The 17,761-nt window shown below is 35.6% G+C and overlaps 1 protein-coding gene across 3 annotated transcripts in view; it reads left to right on the top strand.

The window, feature by feature from the left end:
* CEP135 (centrosomal protein 135) overlaps positions 1-17,761 on the top strand; it is a 62,103-nt gene that overhangs the window by 18,804 nt on the left and 25,538 nt on the right. For 2 of the 3 annotated variants that reach the window (XM_031434254.2, XM_010983064.3), the window contains exons 10-14: positions 1,513-1,651; positions 4,232-4,455; positions 8,292-8,444; positions 9,354-9,506; positions 14,094-14,171. In XM_031434254.2, coding sequence (XP_031290114.1) covers positions 1,513-1,651; positions 4,232-4,455; positions 8,292-8,444; positions 9,354-9,506; positions 14,094-14,171 — 747 coding nt within the window. The remainder of the gene's footprint in view (positions 1-1,512; positions 1,652-4,231; positions 4,456-8,291; positions 8,445-9,353; positions 9,507-14,093; positions 14,172-17,761) is intronic. The other variant, XM_064486417.1, reaches the window with a different exon arrangement.

The following is a 17,761-nucleotide window of genomic DNA, read 5'->3' as shown; positions in this document are numbered from 1 at the left end:
GTGGCAAGTTATATTCAAATTTGGAAAACCTGTTAGGAGTTTTATATTCTTTAAATGACTTCATGACTTGTTAGTTTACTAATACTGAAGCTAGAAATTGGTAATCACTTGGTAAAGCTGTTGACTTTTATGAAAAGCACTCAGCCATCTTTTAATAGTTTCAATTTGGTAGTCCAAACCATTTTACTAGTCAATGTTGTTTGTCCTGGTGGTCTTCAAATGAGAGAACTAGTAATCATCCCAGCATAAATCTAGATATAGTAGATAGTCTTATAGTCTAGAACTAGCAGAACAAATGTCTTACTTGTAAGTAGAAACTCCTAGGTAGTCACCCAAAAGATTATTGAGAATTTTTTCAAGTAATCTGTTGAATTGGATGAGTTTCCACTAAGATTGGAAACAAAGACTAATACTAATTTACAAGTTTCCTCATTATGCATACTCTTTTTACAGTCTAGCTAATGTTCTGGTGTCAGTCATAAGGGAAATTAAAACATGTAGCCATTTGTGGTACATTGGCATATGGGTGGTGCTCTAATGCTTGTTGACTTTTGTATGCGCACTATGAACGGTGTATCACAGTGGCTTCCTGTTTTACTCAGCTGCTTATCAGGTATTCATTTCAATTCAATAGTGAATAATTGAATTAGCTAACCCTCCTAAATGTTGTCCACTTTTGAGTCTCTTAGATATTGTAAAATTCTCCCATGAGGTCAATAAATGTGAAGTAGATGTTTTGATGCTGTTTTCTCCACACTGTAAGCTCCACGAGGACAGGGGTTTTTGCTGTTTGTTCACTGCTGCTTGTATGCACACTCTACACAGTTGTATGTGATTCATAGTGTTTGTCTCAGAACTGTGGCCAAGCTTCAGTATTGTTGCCTGACAGCAAGGTGTTACTGTAGTTATTTTCTGACCTTTATTTTTTCCATTGGTACTACATGTTACGTATTTTTAAGATAAATCCTAATGACGTTATTGCTAACATTTATTGAGTACTTGCCATGTGCTGGACACTGTACAGAGTGCTTCACATTCATAGATACTTCCATTCATGTATGAATCCTCAGTGTCTGGGTACTGGTCTTATCCCTGTTGTGCAGATGAGGCTGAGAGAATAACCCTTGCACTTACGGATACCTATGGAAATCTTAGAGCAACGTCTTACTTCTGCTTTCCTAAACACTTTCAGCTTTTCCTTAAAAAAGCTTTAATATTTTTTTATTGCACAAGTACATATTTATTTTCTAAAAAGACAATATGCTGAACAAATTAAAAGAAAATAAAATCCAATAATTCTATTGCTTTAGAAAGGAGCATTGTTGACATTTGGGATTTATGGTGCTTTTAGCCATAACTAATAATTAACTTTAACTGAAACCATATGTTTGACTGATTATAAGTGTGTGTATGTGAATTACTCTTAAATAAATGTGCTTACCAAAATATCTAAAGTGCTATAATATTTTATAAAGTTGTTAGAAATCTTAATTATAGTATTAAAATTTGCAGGAATTAAACTTATGTCATAAAGAAAAGGAGAGACTGAGTGATGAACTCCTTATAAAATCAGACCTGGAAACTGTGGTTCATCAACTTGAACAAGAAAAGCAAAGACTTAACAAAAAAATTGAAAGTTTTGCTGTTACAGGTAAAATATAAAATGTTGATAACTTGAAAATTGTGATGTCCTCTTAATGTACTATTTTTTAGTAGATGATCTTTTATTCATTTATTCAATAAATATTTGTTGAGTGCTTATATCAGAAACCAGACCAGGCACTGAGATATAATAGAAGTAATTAAGACTAATTGGCTTTCCAGATACCTGTCCTAAATGACTTGGTTTAAGGAACATGTAAGGATTCATTCATTCATTTGACAAATGTTCATGAGCCTGTTTTGGTGCTGGGGTGGATAATGGTAAACAAGATACACAAAACCCCTGCTCCCATGGAGACTTTAGTCTAGTTAGCGAGACAAACTAGTAGCATATAAGTGAAGAAGTTAATTTCAGATGATAAGAAGTATAAAAATAAAATGAAGGGATGTGCTAGAGATTGACTGATGGAAGGGCTCATGACAGGACACTAGCCATATGAAGATCTGGGGCAATTTTTCAGGAGGAGGGGATGGCAAGCGCAGAAGCCTGGTGCCATTAAACTCCGTATGTCTCAGGAGGTGGAAGCAAGTGTGCTGTTTTAAGAGGAGGCTATATCCTAGGCTCTTCTGCATCCACATGGGTAATCTATTTGACCCCTTCTCCATTTAGCAGCTGTATGACTTGAACAGGTTACTGAACATTTGCCTCAGTTTCCATTATCTTTTGGGTTAATGATGGCACCTAACCCGAAAGGTTGTTGTGAGGATTAAATGGGTTAAAAATTAAAGTGCTTAGACCTATGTTTAAAAATTTGCAAATTTACTTCCTTTCATTGCTAGATATCCTGGCATTTCAGTGTAGTCTTTCAGATATCTGAAACTCTTTTCCTTTGTGTTACAAATGCATTCCTGCTGCCCAAAACCCAGCCTTGGATCAAGCAGAACACTTACACACGCAGCTAAGCACTGCTTGCGTGTGCACCAGCCATGTGGATAGCACTGTAAGTTAGATGGTTCCAAACCGCAGCAGCACCCTCAGGGATGTATGGAAACCTTACTTTATATTTCTTACTGCTTGATCTCCCCGGCTCTGCAGGGAACATTTCAAATGTTTTTCATTTTCAGTAAACCCATTCTAACTGAATGATCTTACTTCCAGTTTCCCTAAGAGAATGGAAGCCATCTGGGAGACATTCCATCAGTTTCCTGTCCCCAGATCTTGAACCTGTCCATCTTTATCTTCCCTCCTGTTACAGTGGAGCCCTATACCTCTTATGAAAGGACACTGCCTCCTTCTGTTCTCTGTATCCTATCCTCTCCACTTTTAAAACGCTTACGTATTAATTACCTTCTTTCCAAAACTTTACTGTTTTTTCCCATTGACATTCAAACATGCTTACCCTTCTCCCATTCTAAAACAAAACCTTTGACCCATTCCTCTCCAGCCACTCTTTCCTCCTGATTATAGCTTTACTATCTTAAAAGGTCACCCACATTTGCTTTTCTGCTTGATCACCCACTGCCCTTTAGCTCCTCAGTCCACTCCAGTTGGCTTCTGTCCCCACCTCACCAGCAAAATTGCTCTTGTTAAGGTCACCACTCACCTCCATTGTGGTAAATGCAGTGGACACTTTTCATTCATCAATTTATTTGACTTCTTAGCATTTAACACATTTGCCCATGCCTTCCCACGCTCCTGCTTCCTTCCCTCTCAGGTAACTCCGCAGGATGATCCCCCTGTTCATCCTCCAGGCTACTGTTCTTTTGTAGCTCTTGTCCTACTGCTGGTAGAGTAATTGCTTGACCTTGGCTATGCTCTTCATACTTGTATCCTTAGCCCATGCTGGGCATTTAGTAGATACTCTGTAAGTAAATATTGGTCGAATGAATGAAAGAAAGGATGGAATAGATCTTGGAAATCATTTCATCCTTCAGAGTGGTAAAGAGCATCAGTTAAATAAGGTTAAGCTATATGAAATTGCCAGTGTTAGGCTACTTTTGACTCCTGAAAGGTGATTTTTATGGTAAAAGTTAATAATAATTTGAGAAAAATAAGTTGTTTTGATCTCTTTATGTGTATGCTATATTAAATTCAAGCTTAATGTTAACATCATACATATTATGATCAATTGCTTATACATAAATTTTCTTTTAGTTTTTTCAGGTCACCAGAAAATACCATGTTGTGGGGAGGGTATAGCTCAAGTGGTAGAGCACATGCTTAGCATGCGCAAGGTCCTAGGTTCAGTTCCCAGTACCTCCTCTAAAAATAAATAAATCTAATTACCATCTCTCCCCAAGTAAGAAATAATAATAATTTTTTTAAAAATATCACATGGTAATTTATTGTTGCACTGTGTAATGCTAAATAGTACTCATCCTTGTATATGACAAAAACAGGAGGATTTTGACTTATTGGATTTTATTTAAACTTTTAATTTAATTTTTGCTTTTATATTTTTCTCCTTTCCTTTCAGCATTTACCTCTTTGATATCTGGCAGTTACAGATGATATTTAAATAGCTGAATTTTAGTAGCTTGCATTCTGAAAGTTATTGATATAATTTATTTGGCTAATTATACATTTTGTATGCAACATTGTTTAAGATTTAATGACTTTTATTTGCAGAAAGAGAACTTACTTTGGAAGTTGAGAGGATGAGGCTAGAACATGGAATAAAACGTCGAGACAAGTCACCTTCTCGTTTAGATACATTTCTGAAAGGTATAGAAGAGGAACGAGATTTTTATAAGAAAGAGCTAGAAAGACTCCAACATATAATACAACGAAGATCTTGCTCCAGAAGTTATTCTACATGTGAAAAAATTCCCGTGTTTAAAACACTAGAAAAGGTAATATCTATGAGAGTAATTGATAAGGCAAGAGAGTATCTTTATGAGCAAACTTTCCTGGTTTATTAATTGTATTAAATGTAACTTTATTCATACTTGCTTTTAAGAAGTTTTTCTTAATTTTGATATTTGTTTTCTTCTGTGACCTGTACTTTAGACACACTGCGTTAATTAGGAGAACTACTTAAGAACAAGGCATAACATACTGATTCCTGAAAATTAAGGAAACATTGAATAGCTCATTTTATATATGGGAGGAGTGCAGGGGCATCTGAGCTTCTAGAAACTGGAGCCAGAAACTCATGCTACCGGACATTGTCTCTCTTTCTAGCCTTTACTTTCTGGTATCAGCTGCATTTCCTCTCTTGAATCAGAGTGGCTTTTGTTCACACAGCAGGCAACATGGCTTCATGCTGTCCCCAGCCTTGGACCAGTCAGAAGGGCAGGCTGGGTATCTTCCATGATAACCGTGCAGCAGGAGAAGGTACAAAATGGAAATGAGTGCTGGGTAGATCATCCCATTGATCCACTGCAGCCACATTTACAGCCTGGTAGTCTGAAGATGTACACTATATAAAGTTAACCATGATTCATGAAAGAGCAAAAGCATGTGTCTGTATTTTAGGTCTTACTTATTTTTAACTTTTTATGAGTATAATTTGGATTCTTTAGATTTTTCTTTTCTTTTAAGCTTTGGAGCTATAGGAGTCCTGGAGGCTTATATGACCCTAACATTATCCACACACTAGATAAAATTAGGAGAAGTTGGGAGTAAAGTCATTAAAACATTTGATTTCATCTTTGTCTGAATTTACCAATTCTGTCATCTTTTTTTCTGAAGATCCTCTGTCCATTGTCAAATGGCTTTGAATCATTTTCCGATTAGACTCTGTTTCTTAACCTCATTGGCTAGTGACTAAATTTGATTTACAGAGTGTTAGTATAAACATTATGCTATTATCTATTACAAGCCCAATGAATTGGTGGAAAAATACAGTATAAGTTAGTTTATGTGTTACTGAGTTGTTTTTTAAACTCTATATATACTAGGAATCAGGAAAAATAAATCGCTGAATTGATCACCTTCATTGTGTAGGGCAGTTTTTCACAAAATAATTGATTAGTTTAATCAAGTATTTATTAAATAGATCTAAGTAGATAAATATCTCAATGCATTTAACTTAAACATTTGATTTGTTTGCTTGGTGTGGATTCAAAATTGAAAGACAAATGAGATACTAGCCAGATACTGGTAAAATTAGGAGAGACTTCCCCACTTGGAACTTATTTAGTTTCTTGAAATATTCTAACATTACCTGACATAGATAAAGAATTCATTTTGTAAAGTCTAGAAAGTTGGTACATTGGTAGCGTTTTAGAGTCCCAATAATATATTGTAGGCATGATAGAGTATAAGGGGGCATGTACACAAGTGAAGTGGGTAAGACAGTTGTGAGTGCTGGGAACTAGAAAGTAAATCCCCACCTAATACTTTAAACATGTTAAGAAACACTTGACAGATAACAAAGACCCCTCTCAAGCTGGATTTGGTAAAAGCTATGGGTTTTCAACCCTTGCTTTATGGCAAATTGTTAGGCAGTTTCTTGGGATTGCAGTCAGAAAAGAATATTGTCACTTTTAATATCAATGACTTTTATTAACAATACATCCATTGATTCTCTTGCCTGTGTAGGGACAGCAGTGTCCCCTTTCACCTCTTGTACTCACAGAGTTCCAAATGAGTTTTGAGTATAGTGTAGTGGAAAGTGCTTTGGTGTTAGAGACTCGATAAAAATTTCAACTCCATATACTGACTTTAGGACCTTGAACAAGTTACCTAACTTCAGTGGAGCCCCAGTTTCCTCATTTGCAAAGTGGAGAAAGTAACTACAACCTCTTGTAAAGATTACATGGAATAATTTATATAAGGGTCTAGCATAGCACCTAGTTCTAGTAAATGTTTCGTTTCCTTATTATTTGCTGATTCAGAGCACATCAGGTATAGGTAGAAAATTAAGTTCAGTTCAATAGATATATATACCAAGTGCCTGCTGTGAATGAGGCACCCAGGATATGAGATGAAGAAGACCTAGTTCCTGTACTCAGTCTTTAACGTTGTGTGTGTGTGTGTGTGTGTGTGTGTGTGTGTGTGTGTGTGTTGGGAACAATGGAGAGGTGAAAGGGAATTATTAACACAAATGTAAGTACCTACATACAAGATATATTTAGAAAAGAGCTACAGTTCCTACTTAAGAAGGCCAGTAAATAGATGTTAGGGAATTCGTATGTTTTACCAGGTACCATGCTAGACACTAAAGATATGGTGAGTATGACCGGATACCTGCTGCTGTGTCTCTCATAGAGCTTACATTTTAGTGGTAAAGACACATTAAACACCCAACATGTAAATAACTTTACAATCTCATGTATAATAAGTGATAATGAAGAAGATTCATAATGCTATGAAAGTATATAGAGGGACATCTAAATTAGATTGGAGAACCTGGAAGGACTACTTAGAGAAAGTGACATTTAAGCTGAGACCTAGACAGTAATGAAAATTAGACTTCCAAATCCTTACTCACTGAGCTCTCCTTTTCTAAAATCTAGGCAGACCACCTCCTTTCAGTAAGATATTTTTATTTAGAGATGGTTAGGTTACAGATTTTCTTTTATTCTTGTTTAAACCCTGATTAAGTCTTCCCCTAATTGCTTTTGTCCTGTAATATATCTTGTCCTTTAAGGTGTCCAGATAGCTAATCTCATCCATTATGCCTTGATTTTGCTCACCTAACCAAGGGGATAACTTATTTCCGAGTGGCAGGTGAAGGGTATTTCACAGATACCTACTATTTACCAAGTCTCCATTGGACATAGTTATGTGCACGGTAAATACTGAACAACACACATCAGGATGCTTCCCAGTGTACCAGATTATCAGATTATCGCTATATGGAGCCTCTGTATTTAGAACTTGAACATTAAGATACTACAGATCCCAGATTTACATTTACTATCTTGATTTTCTACAATAGCTGTGAAGATAGTGGATTTTGTTGAATTGTACTGGAATAATAGGTATAATCTTTTTATAGAAATGTCAGAAGTAGTTGCTTATTCAGTGAACATCCTTAATGTACACCATCTGGTAGAAATATTTCTACTTATCTGATTGCAAAAATAGACCTTACACAGGTTTGAAGCTGGGACAGTTGGGGGTTGGTGTGCCTGGGAAATTGATCTTAGATTCAGTCACAGAAAACAGAGGAATGTGCTAGGCTGTTACAGTTGCTGTTCTGGGTGAGCAGGTGCACACATGCCCTGTTTCTTCCCCGGGAGAGGGTTATAACTAGGGGTTCCCAGCAATCAGCATGCATCAGAATCGCTTGGAGGACTTGATAAACCAGTTACTGGCCCCTGTCCCCAGAGTTTCTGATTGAGTAAGTCTGGGGTGGTCCCAAAACTTGCATGCCTAATCAGTTCCCCAGTGCTGCATGCTTCTGGTCTGGTGATTATACCTTAGTCGCCACCAGTATAAACAACTCTGGGAGAATGACAGTTGGAGCATTTGATGGGATCTAATGAAGTAGCATCAGTGGCAGCCAAGTCCCTTGCTGGGAACTTGAAGGCTACGAAATTTGTCCCCATACTGCCAGCACTCTCATCTCCTGCTCTTCTCATAGATTAAAAATTGTGCTCCTTGTTTACACTGTAGGATATTGTGTTCTTTCTGTCTCTTAGCATCTTTCAGTCAGTCTTATCATCAGCATCCTTGTGGCAACCATGTGGTGATAATTACAACAAATGATAACTTCTATTTTTAAATTATGTTTCAGGGTGATTACAATTCAGAAATCCATCTGATCACGAGAGAAAGAGACGAACTCCAGCGTATGCTAGAAAGATTTGAAAAACATATGGAGGATATACAGTCCAATGTTAAATTATTGACAGCAGAAAGAGATAAACTAAGTGTCTTATATAATGAAGTAAGATACTGATTATAATTAAGCCAACAGATTATGTGGAACTAGTTAACTATAATGGAACCAATATATATATATCCTTTAAATTACTGTACTATATGGACCTTAGTGATTTTCCTTCATAGTTAGAATTATAAGTAATAGTTTCTTCTATCATCCTGTTCCCAAAGCAGGGATTTCTGTTGCTTTTCCATATTTATTCTTCCTCTTTTCTAGCCTATCTGTGGGTCAGGTCAGTTAGAGATAATTCCCTATTTCTAAAGCTTCCGAAGGGTCACAGCCTGACTGAGCCAAGTGCATCCTTGGGATTCAGACATGTTGGGATATGTCTGTCAAACAGTGGGTAGTGCCCACTAATTGAATATATTGGATATTAAGGACTTAGCCTCTAGGGTTAGGGAGGGGAGATTCCATACAGCTTGGCCCAGTTACCAAGCCTCAGTTGTCAGAGGGCAAGGTGAGTCTGAGCAAAAGCATGGTGTTTATCACCTAAATTTGTTCCCATAGCAATCTCCCATGAAATCCTACTGCTATTTTGAGAGCGAGAGAAGGACATGCAGGTTAAAAGTTCAAGTTCAAAAAGCTGTTTTCACTTTTGAAGCTTTTCTGGGATTCTGCAGTACAAACTGATCCACTTCTGGGCTTTTCCCACTGTTGGCTTAGATTTCAGCTTTCTTGGGTCTGCTTAGTTAATTACTAGTTGTCCATCTGCCACTTGGTTTCAAAATTTTTTTGACTGGCACTTCCTCAATCTCCTTGTCTTTTTGTTTTTATTATTATTACTTTAATCCTTTTAGTCTCATTTTGGTGGCATTTGGGAAAAGAGCAAAGGTAGCATGTGTTTAGTTTGCCTTTTCTTAAACTAGGAGCATATCCAGTGTTTTTTTAATTTACATCTTTCAATTCTTAAAGGCTCAGGAAGAATTATCTGCACTGAGACAAAAGTCTTCCCAAACCACAGTTTCCCATAATACTGTTAGTCTTATAGAAAAGGAAAAAGAACTTGCATTATCTGACTTAAGAAGAATTATGACAGAAAAAGAAGCTTTAAAAGAAAAGTTAAAAGTAAGTAATAAGATCGACTTATTTTTGAAAGGTGATTTTTTTAAGAAAAAGGAAGTTCTTTTTATATGATGTGACTATTTTGATACTAGGCTGGGGATTGGTAAATAATGGTACATGAGCTAAATCCAGAACACTGTTTTTATATGGCCCGTGTGCTAACATTGGGTTTTACATTTTTGAATCATTAAACAAATATCAAAAGAAGAATATTTCATGACACATCTAAGTTATGAAATTCCAATTTCATCATTGGTTAATGTTATTGGCCTTCTCATTTGTTTGTGTGTTTTATGTAGCTTCTTTTGTGCTGTAGTGGCAGAGTTAAGTAATTGCAACAAAAACTGTATGGGCCACAAAGCCTAAGATATTTATTATCTGGTTCTTTATAGAAAAGGACCAACCTCCAGTCTCAATAGGAAGGCCCTCATGTGGAGGGACATTATCTTTCTTTGTAAAAAAAACTTCCTTGAGATACCATGTAATTCATCCATTTTAAAATGTACAATTCATTGGGTTTTAGTATATGCAAAGATTTGTTCAACCATCAGCACAGTCACTTTCAGAGCATTTTCATTACCTCAGGAAGAAAGCCTGTACCCGTTAGCAGCCACCCTTCATTCCCCCCATCCCCCTCAGGCCTGGGCGACCACTAGGCTACTCTCTGTCTCTCCACATTTGCCTACTCTGAACATTTCATATAAATTGAATCATTCAGTATGTATTTTTATGTCTGGCTTCTCTAGCTTAGCATAACATTTTCAAGGTTCATCCATTATGTAATATGTGTCAATACTTTATTCATTTTTATTGTGGAATGATATTCCATTGTATGGACAGACAACATTTATTTATCATTGGGGTGGTTTCCACTTTTGGCTATTATGGAAAATGGTGATATGGACATTTGTGTACAATTTTTTATGTGGATTTATGTTTTCATTTATCTTGGGTATGTGTCTAGAGTCATGTGATAACTATAACTAACCATTGGGCACCTGCCAGGCTGTTTTCCAAAGTGACTACCATTTATATCCCTGCCATCAGTGTGTAAGAGTTCTGATTTCTCCGCATCCTCACCAATACTTATTATTATCTCTGGTTTTTATTACCATCATGCTGGTGGGTGTGAAGCAGTATCTATTGCGGTTTTGATTTGCATTTCCCCAACGGCTAATGTGCTTATTTTCATGTGCTTATTTGGCCGTTTGTGTCTCTTCTTTAGAGAAATGTTTATTTAGATCCTTTGCCCATTTTTAAACTGAGTTATTTGTCATTATCATTGAGTTGTAAGAATACTGTATATATTCTCAATACAGATCCTTTATCAGATATATGATTTGCAAATACTTTCCCCATTTTTCATTTTCTTAGTATTGTCCTTTGAAGCACAGAAATTTTTAATTTTGACGAACTCTAATTTATCTATTTTCTTCTTCTGTTAACATTTGTTATTGAGTTACAGTCATTTTACAATGTTGTGTTTGTTGCTTATGGTTTTGATGCGATATCTAGGGGCAATATACTATAACTCCAAAAAATGTTAATATACATAAAGCACTTAACAGTGCTCAGTACGTTTTAAGAACTCAATATTAACTATTATTGTTACTATTATGAAGTCCATAGTTTACTTCCAATAACTATTATTGAATAAATGCTTAGAAATTAGTAGCTAAGGTTAAGAATAAGAACATTTAAGTATTATAAAGGTAATCTTTATGTCATAAATTTTTAGTTAAAGTTTTACCTCAACAGAATACTTTTAATTGGGATCTTTTGGAATACTGCCTTCCTAAAATAAGTGTTAAAATTACCAAATGGAAAACTTCTGCACAATATGGCAGCTTTTAATACAAGCTACTGATTTGTCCTTTTCCATATCTGTTGAAATGACTAAGGAATGTAAAAATAGGATTTAAAAATGTAGTACTACTGAAAACTCAGATAAAGTGACATTTGTATTACCAGATGATCTTTCTGGATTATAGGATGCAGGATTTATGAGTTTACAGTAGATCTTTCACTTGAAAACTGAACTAATTCTTTCAGTCTTCAAGTCTCTAGTAGCTTCCTGTTGTTCCACTCTCCACCCAGCCATTGGACCCAGGCATCATCACTGACTTCTCTCTCCCTAAAAGCTCCTATCTCTCAATTAGTCACAAAGTCCCAGTGATGCTATGTCTTAAATAATAGTTAACATTTATTAAGCCCTTTCCATGTGGAAAGCTCTGTTCTAAGTGCTTTTTACAAGGCTATCTCAATAAATCTTCACAATTACCTTTTCAGTTGGGTCATGTTACAGAAGTGGTCTCTGAGTTACAGTAAGTTCAAATAATTTGCCCAGCCAGCAGACACATGAAAAGATGTTCAGTATCACTAATCATAGAGAAGTGCAGATCAGAACCACAATGAGATATCACCTCACTCCTGTCAGAATGGCCATCATCAAAAAGACCACAAATAACAAATGTTGGCGAGTATGTAGAGAAAAGGAAACACTTGCACACTGTTGGTGGGAATGTAAATTGGTGCAGCCACTATGGAAAACAATAATGGCAGTTCCTCAAAAACTAAAAATAGAATTACTGTATGATCCAGCAATTCTACTCCTGAATATGTATCTAAAGAAAATGAAAACACTAATTTGAAAAGATATATGTACCTTGATGTTCATGGCAGCATTATTTACAATTGCCAAGATATAGAAGCAACCTAAGTGTCCATCAGCAGATGACTGGGTAAAGAAGATGGGGTGTGTATATATATATATATAAAATAATAGAGTACCACTCAGCCAAAAGAAAGAAAAAGATTGCCATTTGCAACAATATGGATGGATTTGGAGGGTATTATACTTGTTAGATAAGTCAGAAGAAGACAAATACTGTATGGTAGCACTTATATGTGGAATGTAAAAAGTAAAACAAACTAGTGAATATAACAAAAAAGAATCAGACTCATAGAAAACAAAGTAGTGGTTACCAGTGGGGAGAGGGAAGGCGGGTGGAACAAGACGGGTAGGAGGTTAAGAGGAACAAACTGCTATGTATAAATAAGCTACAGTGATACATTGTACAGCACAGGGACCATAGCCAATATTTTATATGTAACTATAAATGGAGTTAACCTTTAAAAATTTTGAATGACTATGTTGTATTCCTAAAACTTATATTATGAATCAACTATACCTTAATAAAAATAAAAAAAATTTTAAAAATGATAATAATAATTTGCCCAAGATTACCTAACTAATGAAGTCACAAAGAATCTGGTTCCTGAGCTCACATTGGTTTCTCTTGAATCAGTCTACTTGTTTCCATTGCCCTGCCACCATCCTGTTCTGGCCACTCTTCGCAGCTGCACTAGTATGTTAGTGCCCTCTCAAATCTGTATTTCACACTGAAGTCAGAGTCATCTTTCAAAGATATAAATTTGATCACATCACTTCCTATTTAAAATTCATTAACTATTTTCAGGGACTTCGATGACTGACCCTTGCCTACTTAAAGGTGTAGCTTCTTTTCCCCAAGCTCATCTTTCCTTATTCCCTACCTCTCATTTTCTCAACTCCAGGTTTAATGGACTTTTTCTTGCCCTCAACTTTCTTCATAGGCTGTTGAAAAAATCCTTCACCCCTTCCAATCCCCTCACCTGGCTAATTCCCATTCATCCTTTAGAGCCAGGTTAAACATCTTTTCCTAGCAGAATGTTAACGGAGTTTATTTTAATATCTTGTTTAAAGTTTGTCTTTTCTACTAGACTGTAATGTTGGTGACATCAGAGACTTTACCCATTTTACTCACAACTGTATTTCTATCACCTTGCTTGGTGCTTGGTATATAGTATGTACTTAATACTGGTTGGATGATTTAGTAAATGAAAAAAATGCATACAGCACAATGACCTTTTCAACAAAATATATAATCCAAACATCAGATGTCTTTATTTACTTATTTTTAATGGATAACATGGATGGAAGTAAGAATTTGCACTAGAAAAATTCCCAGACAAAAATAAATTAAAAAAAAAAAAGAAAAATTATGGGGAATACCAACATATCACTTGTCCTAGACTTAGCATCAGCAAGAGTTGGACCAGGTAAAATAACCAAGAAAAACCTTTTGTGTTTACACTGTTGACCAGCTTATTCTTAAAACTCTAATCTGTTGCATTGCCCTGTAATATTTTGTTTTCTGTGTCTTTCCGATCCCATCTGTTCTTTGTTTACACTCTGTTCCTCTTACATCTCCTCTCATGAAGGCATACTCCTGAGCTTACTTAACCTGATGGGTTTTTCCCTTTATAATTGTGTTAATGGATTGATCTGTATAAATCTTTACAGATCCGTGCCAATCTGTGTCTTCTATTAAAGTCACACTTGGAGGTAGAGTGTAAAAGATAAGAACCTCTTGTGTTTTTGTTTTCAACCCAAAGCATTATTTTGTAAAATTTCTAATAATTTTCTTTCTTAAACATTTTTGGGTTATAAAAAGACAAATGAAATAGTACCATAGGCTTGCATTGCTTATTGTGGTAATTTTGTTTTATTATCTGATGTGAATGAACATCTATGAAATTCTCTTACAGCATCTCCAGGAAATGAGTATTTTTGGAAAATCAGAATTAGAGAAAACTATAGAACATTTGACATGTGTTAATCACCAGGTAATTTATGAAACTGGATTTGGGATGTATTTTGTTGTATGAATGACTAATTGTAGTTTTAGTGTACTGTATGTTTTTAAAGTTACAAAATAATATGTTAGAGAAACTGTGTAACAGTGATGAGGAGTGTATACTCTGAAGGTTGATTACTTGGGTTTAAATCTGTCACCTGCTATCTGTAAGCAAGTTTCTTAAACTTTCTGTCCCTTAATTTATTTGTAAAATAGGAATGATGCTAATACTTCTTAGAGGTTTTGTGAAAATTAAACAAGTTAATACATGTCAAGAACTTAGAAGAGTCACTGGCATATCATAAGCACTCAATAGGTGTTAGCTATGATTATGTTGTTTTGTTCTTGTTTTAAAAATCTTATAATACAGACTAGAGTAAAAAGCGAAATTCATTTTTACTCCTTTTATTGCTCTCACTAGAGAGAGGGTTTTTTAACAAATTCACATGTGTTCTGCTAGTCTGTTTTCTCTCTGTGTTTTGTTATGGCTCGTTTCCTTTTCTGTATTGTCACTGGTTTTATTTGTCTACTACTTCTATTAGTTTTGGGTCAGTTGATTTTTTTTTTCCCTCTTTCTCTTAATTTGTATTTTCCTGCTTTTTTGCATGCCTGGTAACTTTAGATTGGATGTTAGACATTGTGAATTTTATTTTCTTGGTTGCTGGAGAGCTTGTATTCCTAGAAACACTCTTTGTTCTGGGATATAGTTAAGTCAGATAGAAGTAGCTTGATCCTTTTCAGTTTTGCTTTTAAGCTTCATTAGGTGGGACCAGAGTAGCATTTAGTTTGGACTAATTTTGTTTTACTACTAAGACTACATCTTTTTGAGTACACTACCTATTGCCCTATGAATTATGAGGTTTTCAAATGACTGATGGGAACAGAAACTATTTCTGGCCCTACATGAGCTCTCAGTATTGTTCCCTCTAATTCTTTGATGATTCTTTCCCTGGCCTTGGATTGCTTTCTAGGAACTGAGCTCTACTCAGCTGAAGGATCGAGGGGCACCCTTTACAAAACTCTGGAGCTCTTACTCTGTGCAGCTCTCCTCCAGTATCTGCCCAGCAAACTCTAACTGCCTTGGCCTCCCTTGCCTCTCTTATTATGAACTTACAGGAACCACCAGGTTCAGCTGGGTTCCTTTCCCTGTGCCACAGTCTGGAAATCCTTCAGACAGTAGGCTAGAACAATCATAGGGCTCATCTCCTTTGTTTCCTGTCTCTCAGGGATCACTATCCATCATTGCCTGATGCCCAGTGTCTTGAAAATCATTTCATGTATTTTGCCCAAATTTTTAGTTATTTCAATAGGTTAGAAGGGTCCCTGTCACTCCAGCCTGCCTAGAAAGCTGAGAACAAGAATTAATGAATGGGAAAATTTATCTGAGGTACTAGAAGTCAATGGAAAGAGACTAGGAGATAGAGAATACAAAATAAGTTAAAGCTTTAGAGAAAAAGGGAGAAGGTCCAACATTTATTTAGTCAAAATTTTAGGAGACTATAATAGCATGTGGGAGAGTCAGTATTTGAAGACATAATAACTGATACTTTTCTAGGTATTATAAAAGCACAGGAATCCTCTAATTCAGAATGCACAGTGAATTCCAGTAGTGTGACAAGTCTCAAGTAAGATAAATAAAATCCATGTCCTTTTCATAATGATAAACAATACCAGATACCTATGTATAGTTTTGTAGGATCTTAATGGAAAACATTATGCAGCCTTATTAAGAGACATTAAGGAAGATCTAAATAAGTGGAGCAATATATCAGGTTTATTTAAAAGGTGACATGTTTATAGAAAGAAAGTGAATTCTCCCCAAATTAATCTGCACAATTGATAGAGTTTCAGCTGAAATCCCAAGAAGGCGAGGTGTGTGTGGGTGTGTGGGGTGTGTTAAAATTGACAATAGATTTTAAAATGTACGTGGAAGCTGAGCCAAGAGTCACAAAGAAATTTTAAAGAACATGGTGTGGAACTTGTTCTACTAGATATTGAAGGCTCTGGAGTCAGTGATTAAGATAAGAGTGGTAGTGCTCAGGGATTGAGAGAGAGAAAACCCAGTAGAGAAAAACCTGCAAATTACGGAAATTTGATCTATAAAAGACTCAGATCAATGAGGGGAAAGAGAGGATTATTCAGTAATTGTTTCTGGGACCATTGCCTGTTCATATATATGTATATGAAAAAGGAATTGGATCCCACGTCAGATATACCATACTCAAAAACTAGTTCAATGTTACTTGCAGTCTTGAATGTTCAAGAAATAACTACAAATTTTAAAAGAAAATACAGGAAAAAAATCTTTTTGACCTTAGAGAAGTAATAATAATAGCAATTGTTTATAGAGCATTTACTATGTGTCAGGTACTTTTCTTAACATTTTATATAAATATACACACATACATATATATTTTTCACATATATAATTTTAATTCTAACAACAATCATGTGAAGTAAACGTTAGTATTAGCCCCATTTCACAGATAAGGAAACTGAGGCAGAGGGGAAGCTTGCTCAAGCTAGCAGGTGTCTGGTGCCAGAATGTGTGATCCTAAACAAGACACAAATAAGTTTATTTCTTTAAAGAAAACAGATAAATAGGATCACATTGACAAGAACATCTTTGTTTATCAAATAGCCATAAATTGAAAGGACAAGCACTAATTGAGAGAACAACTTGCTACGTATACATTTAACCTAAAAAAACTCAGCAGAAGATATGAATTGACACTTCCTGGCAGAAGACATTATAAATGGTTAACGTAAAAAGATATTCTACCTCAATAATAGGGGAAATACCAATTAAAACCACAGCAAAATCATTTCATATCCATCAGGTCATCAGAAATTAACAAGTTATAACAAATATTATAGCGAGCAAGTTTAGCTTCTGGGAGTGCAAACTGGTACCTCCTTGAGAGAATGTGGCATTGTTCTAGGTTAGCAAAGGCATACCCCATTAGCCAGCAAATCCATTTCTAGAGATATACCCTGGATTGAAGTCAATAAACTACGGCCCCCAGACCAAATCTAACCTCCAGTCTGTTTTTGTAGTAAAATTTTTATTGGAACACAGCCATGCTCATTTGTTTATACATTGCCTGTGGCTGTTTTTATGTTGTAGTGGAGTAGTGACAACAGGACCATAAGGCTCACAAAAACCTAAACTTTACTCTCTGGAAGAAAATGAAAAACAATCTACATGGGGAAAATAGATAAACAATGGTTTAACTTAATGGAGTGTTACAGAGCAGTAAAAATGAATGAACAATAGCTTCAAACATCAACCTGCATGAATCTTACAAATATGTTGAAGTAAGCATGCAGTGATTCTTCAGTAAGCCAGTAACTCCCCTTAGGTTTCATAGCCCTTTCCCAAACAGGCAGACATGTGATATGGGTGGGAAAAGATGGCTTTACTTTTTTGGGGATATGTCATTGGATTAAGCTGATCAAAACAGAGGTAGTCCATTTTGTTTCTATTAGGGAATCTTTGGTCTCCCAACAAATTTAATTCACTATTTTAAAATAGAAGAGTATCTTAGGTATATGAACTATATAATACGTGAGCCCATT

Source organism: Camelus dromedarius, chromosome 1, assembly GCF_036321535.1.
Source record: "Camelus dromedarius isolate mCamDro1 chromosome 1, mCamDro1.pat, whole genome shotgun sequence".
NCBI lineage: Eukaryota > Metazoa > Chordata > Mammalia > Artiodactyla > Camelidae > Camelus > Camelus dromedarius.
The sequence above is the reverse complement of the archived record's forward strand: the minus strand, read 5'-3'. Positions and strand labels throughout refer to the sequence as shown.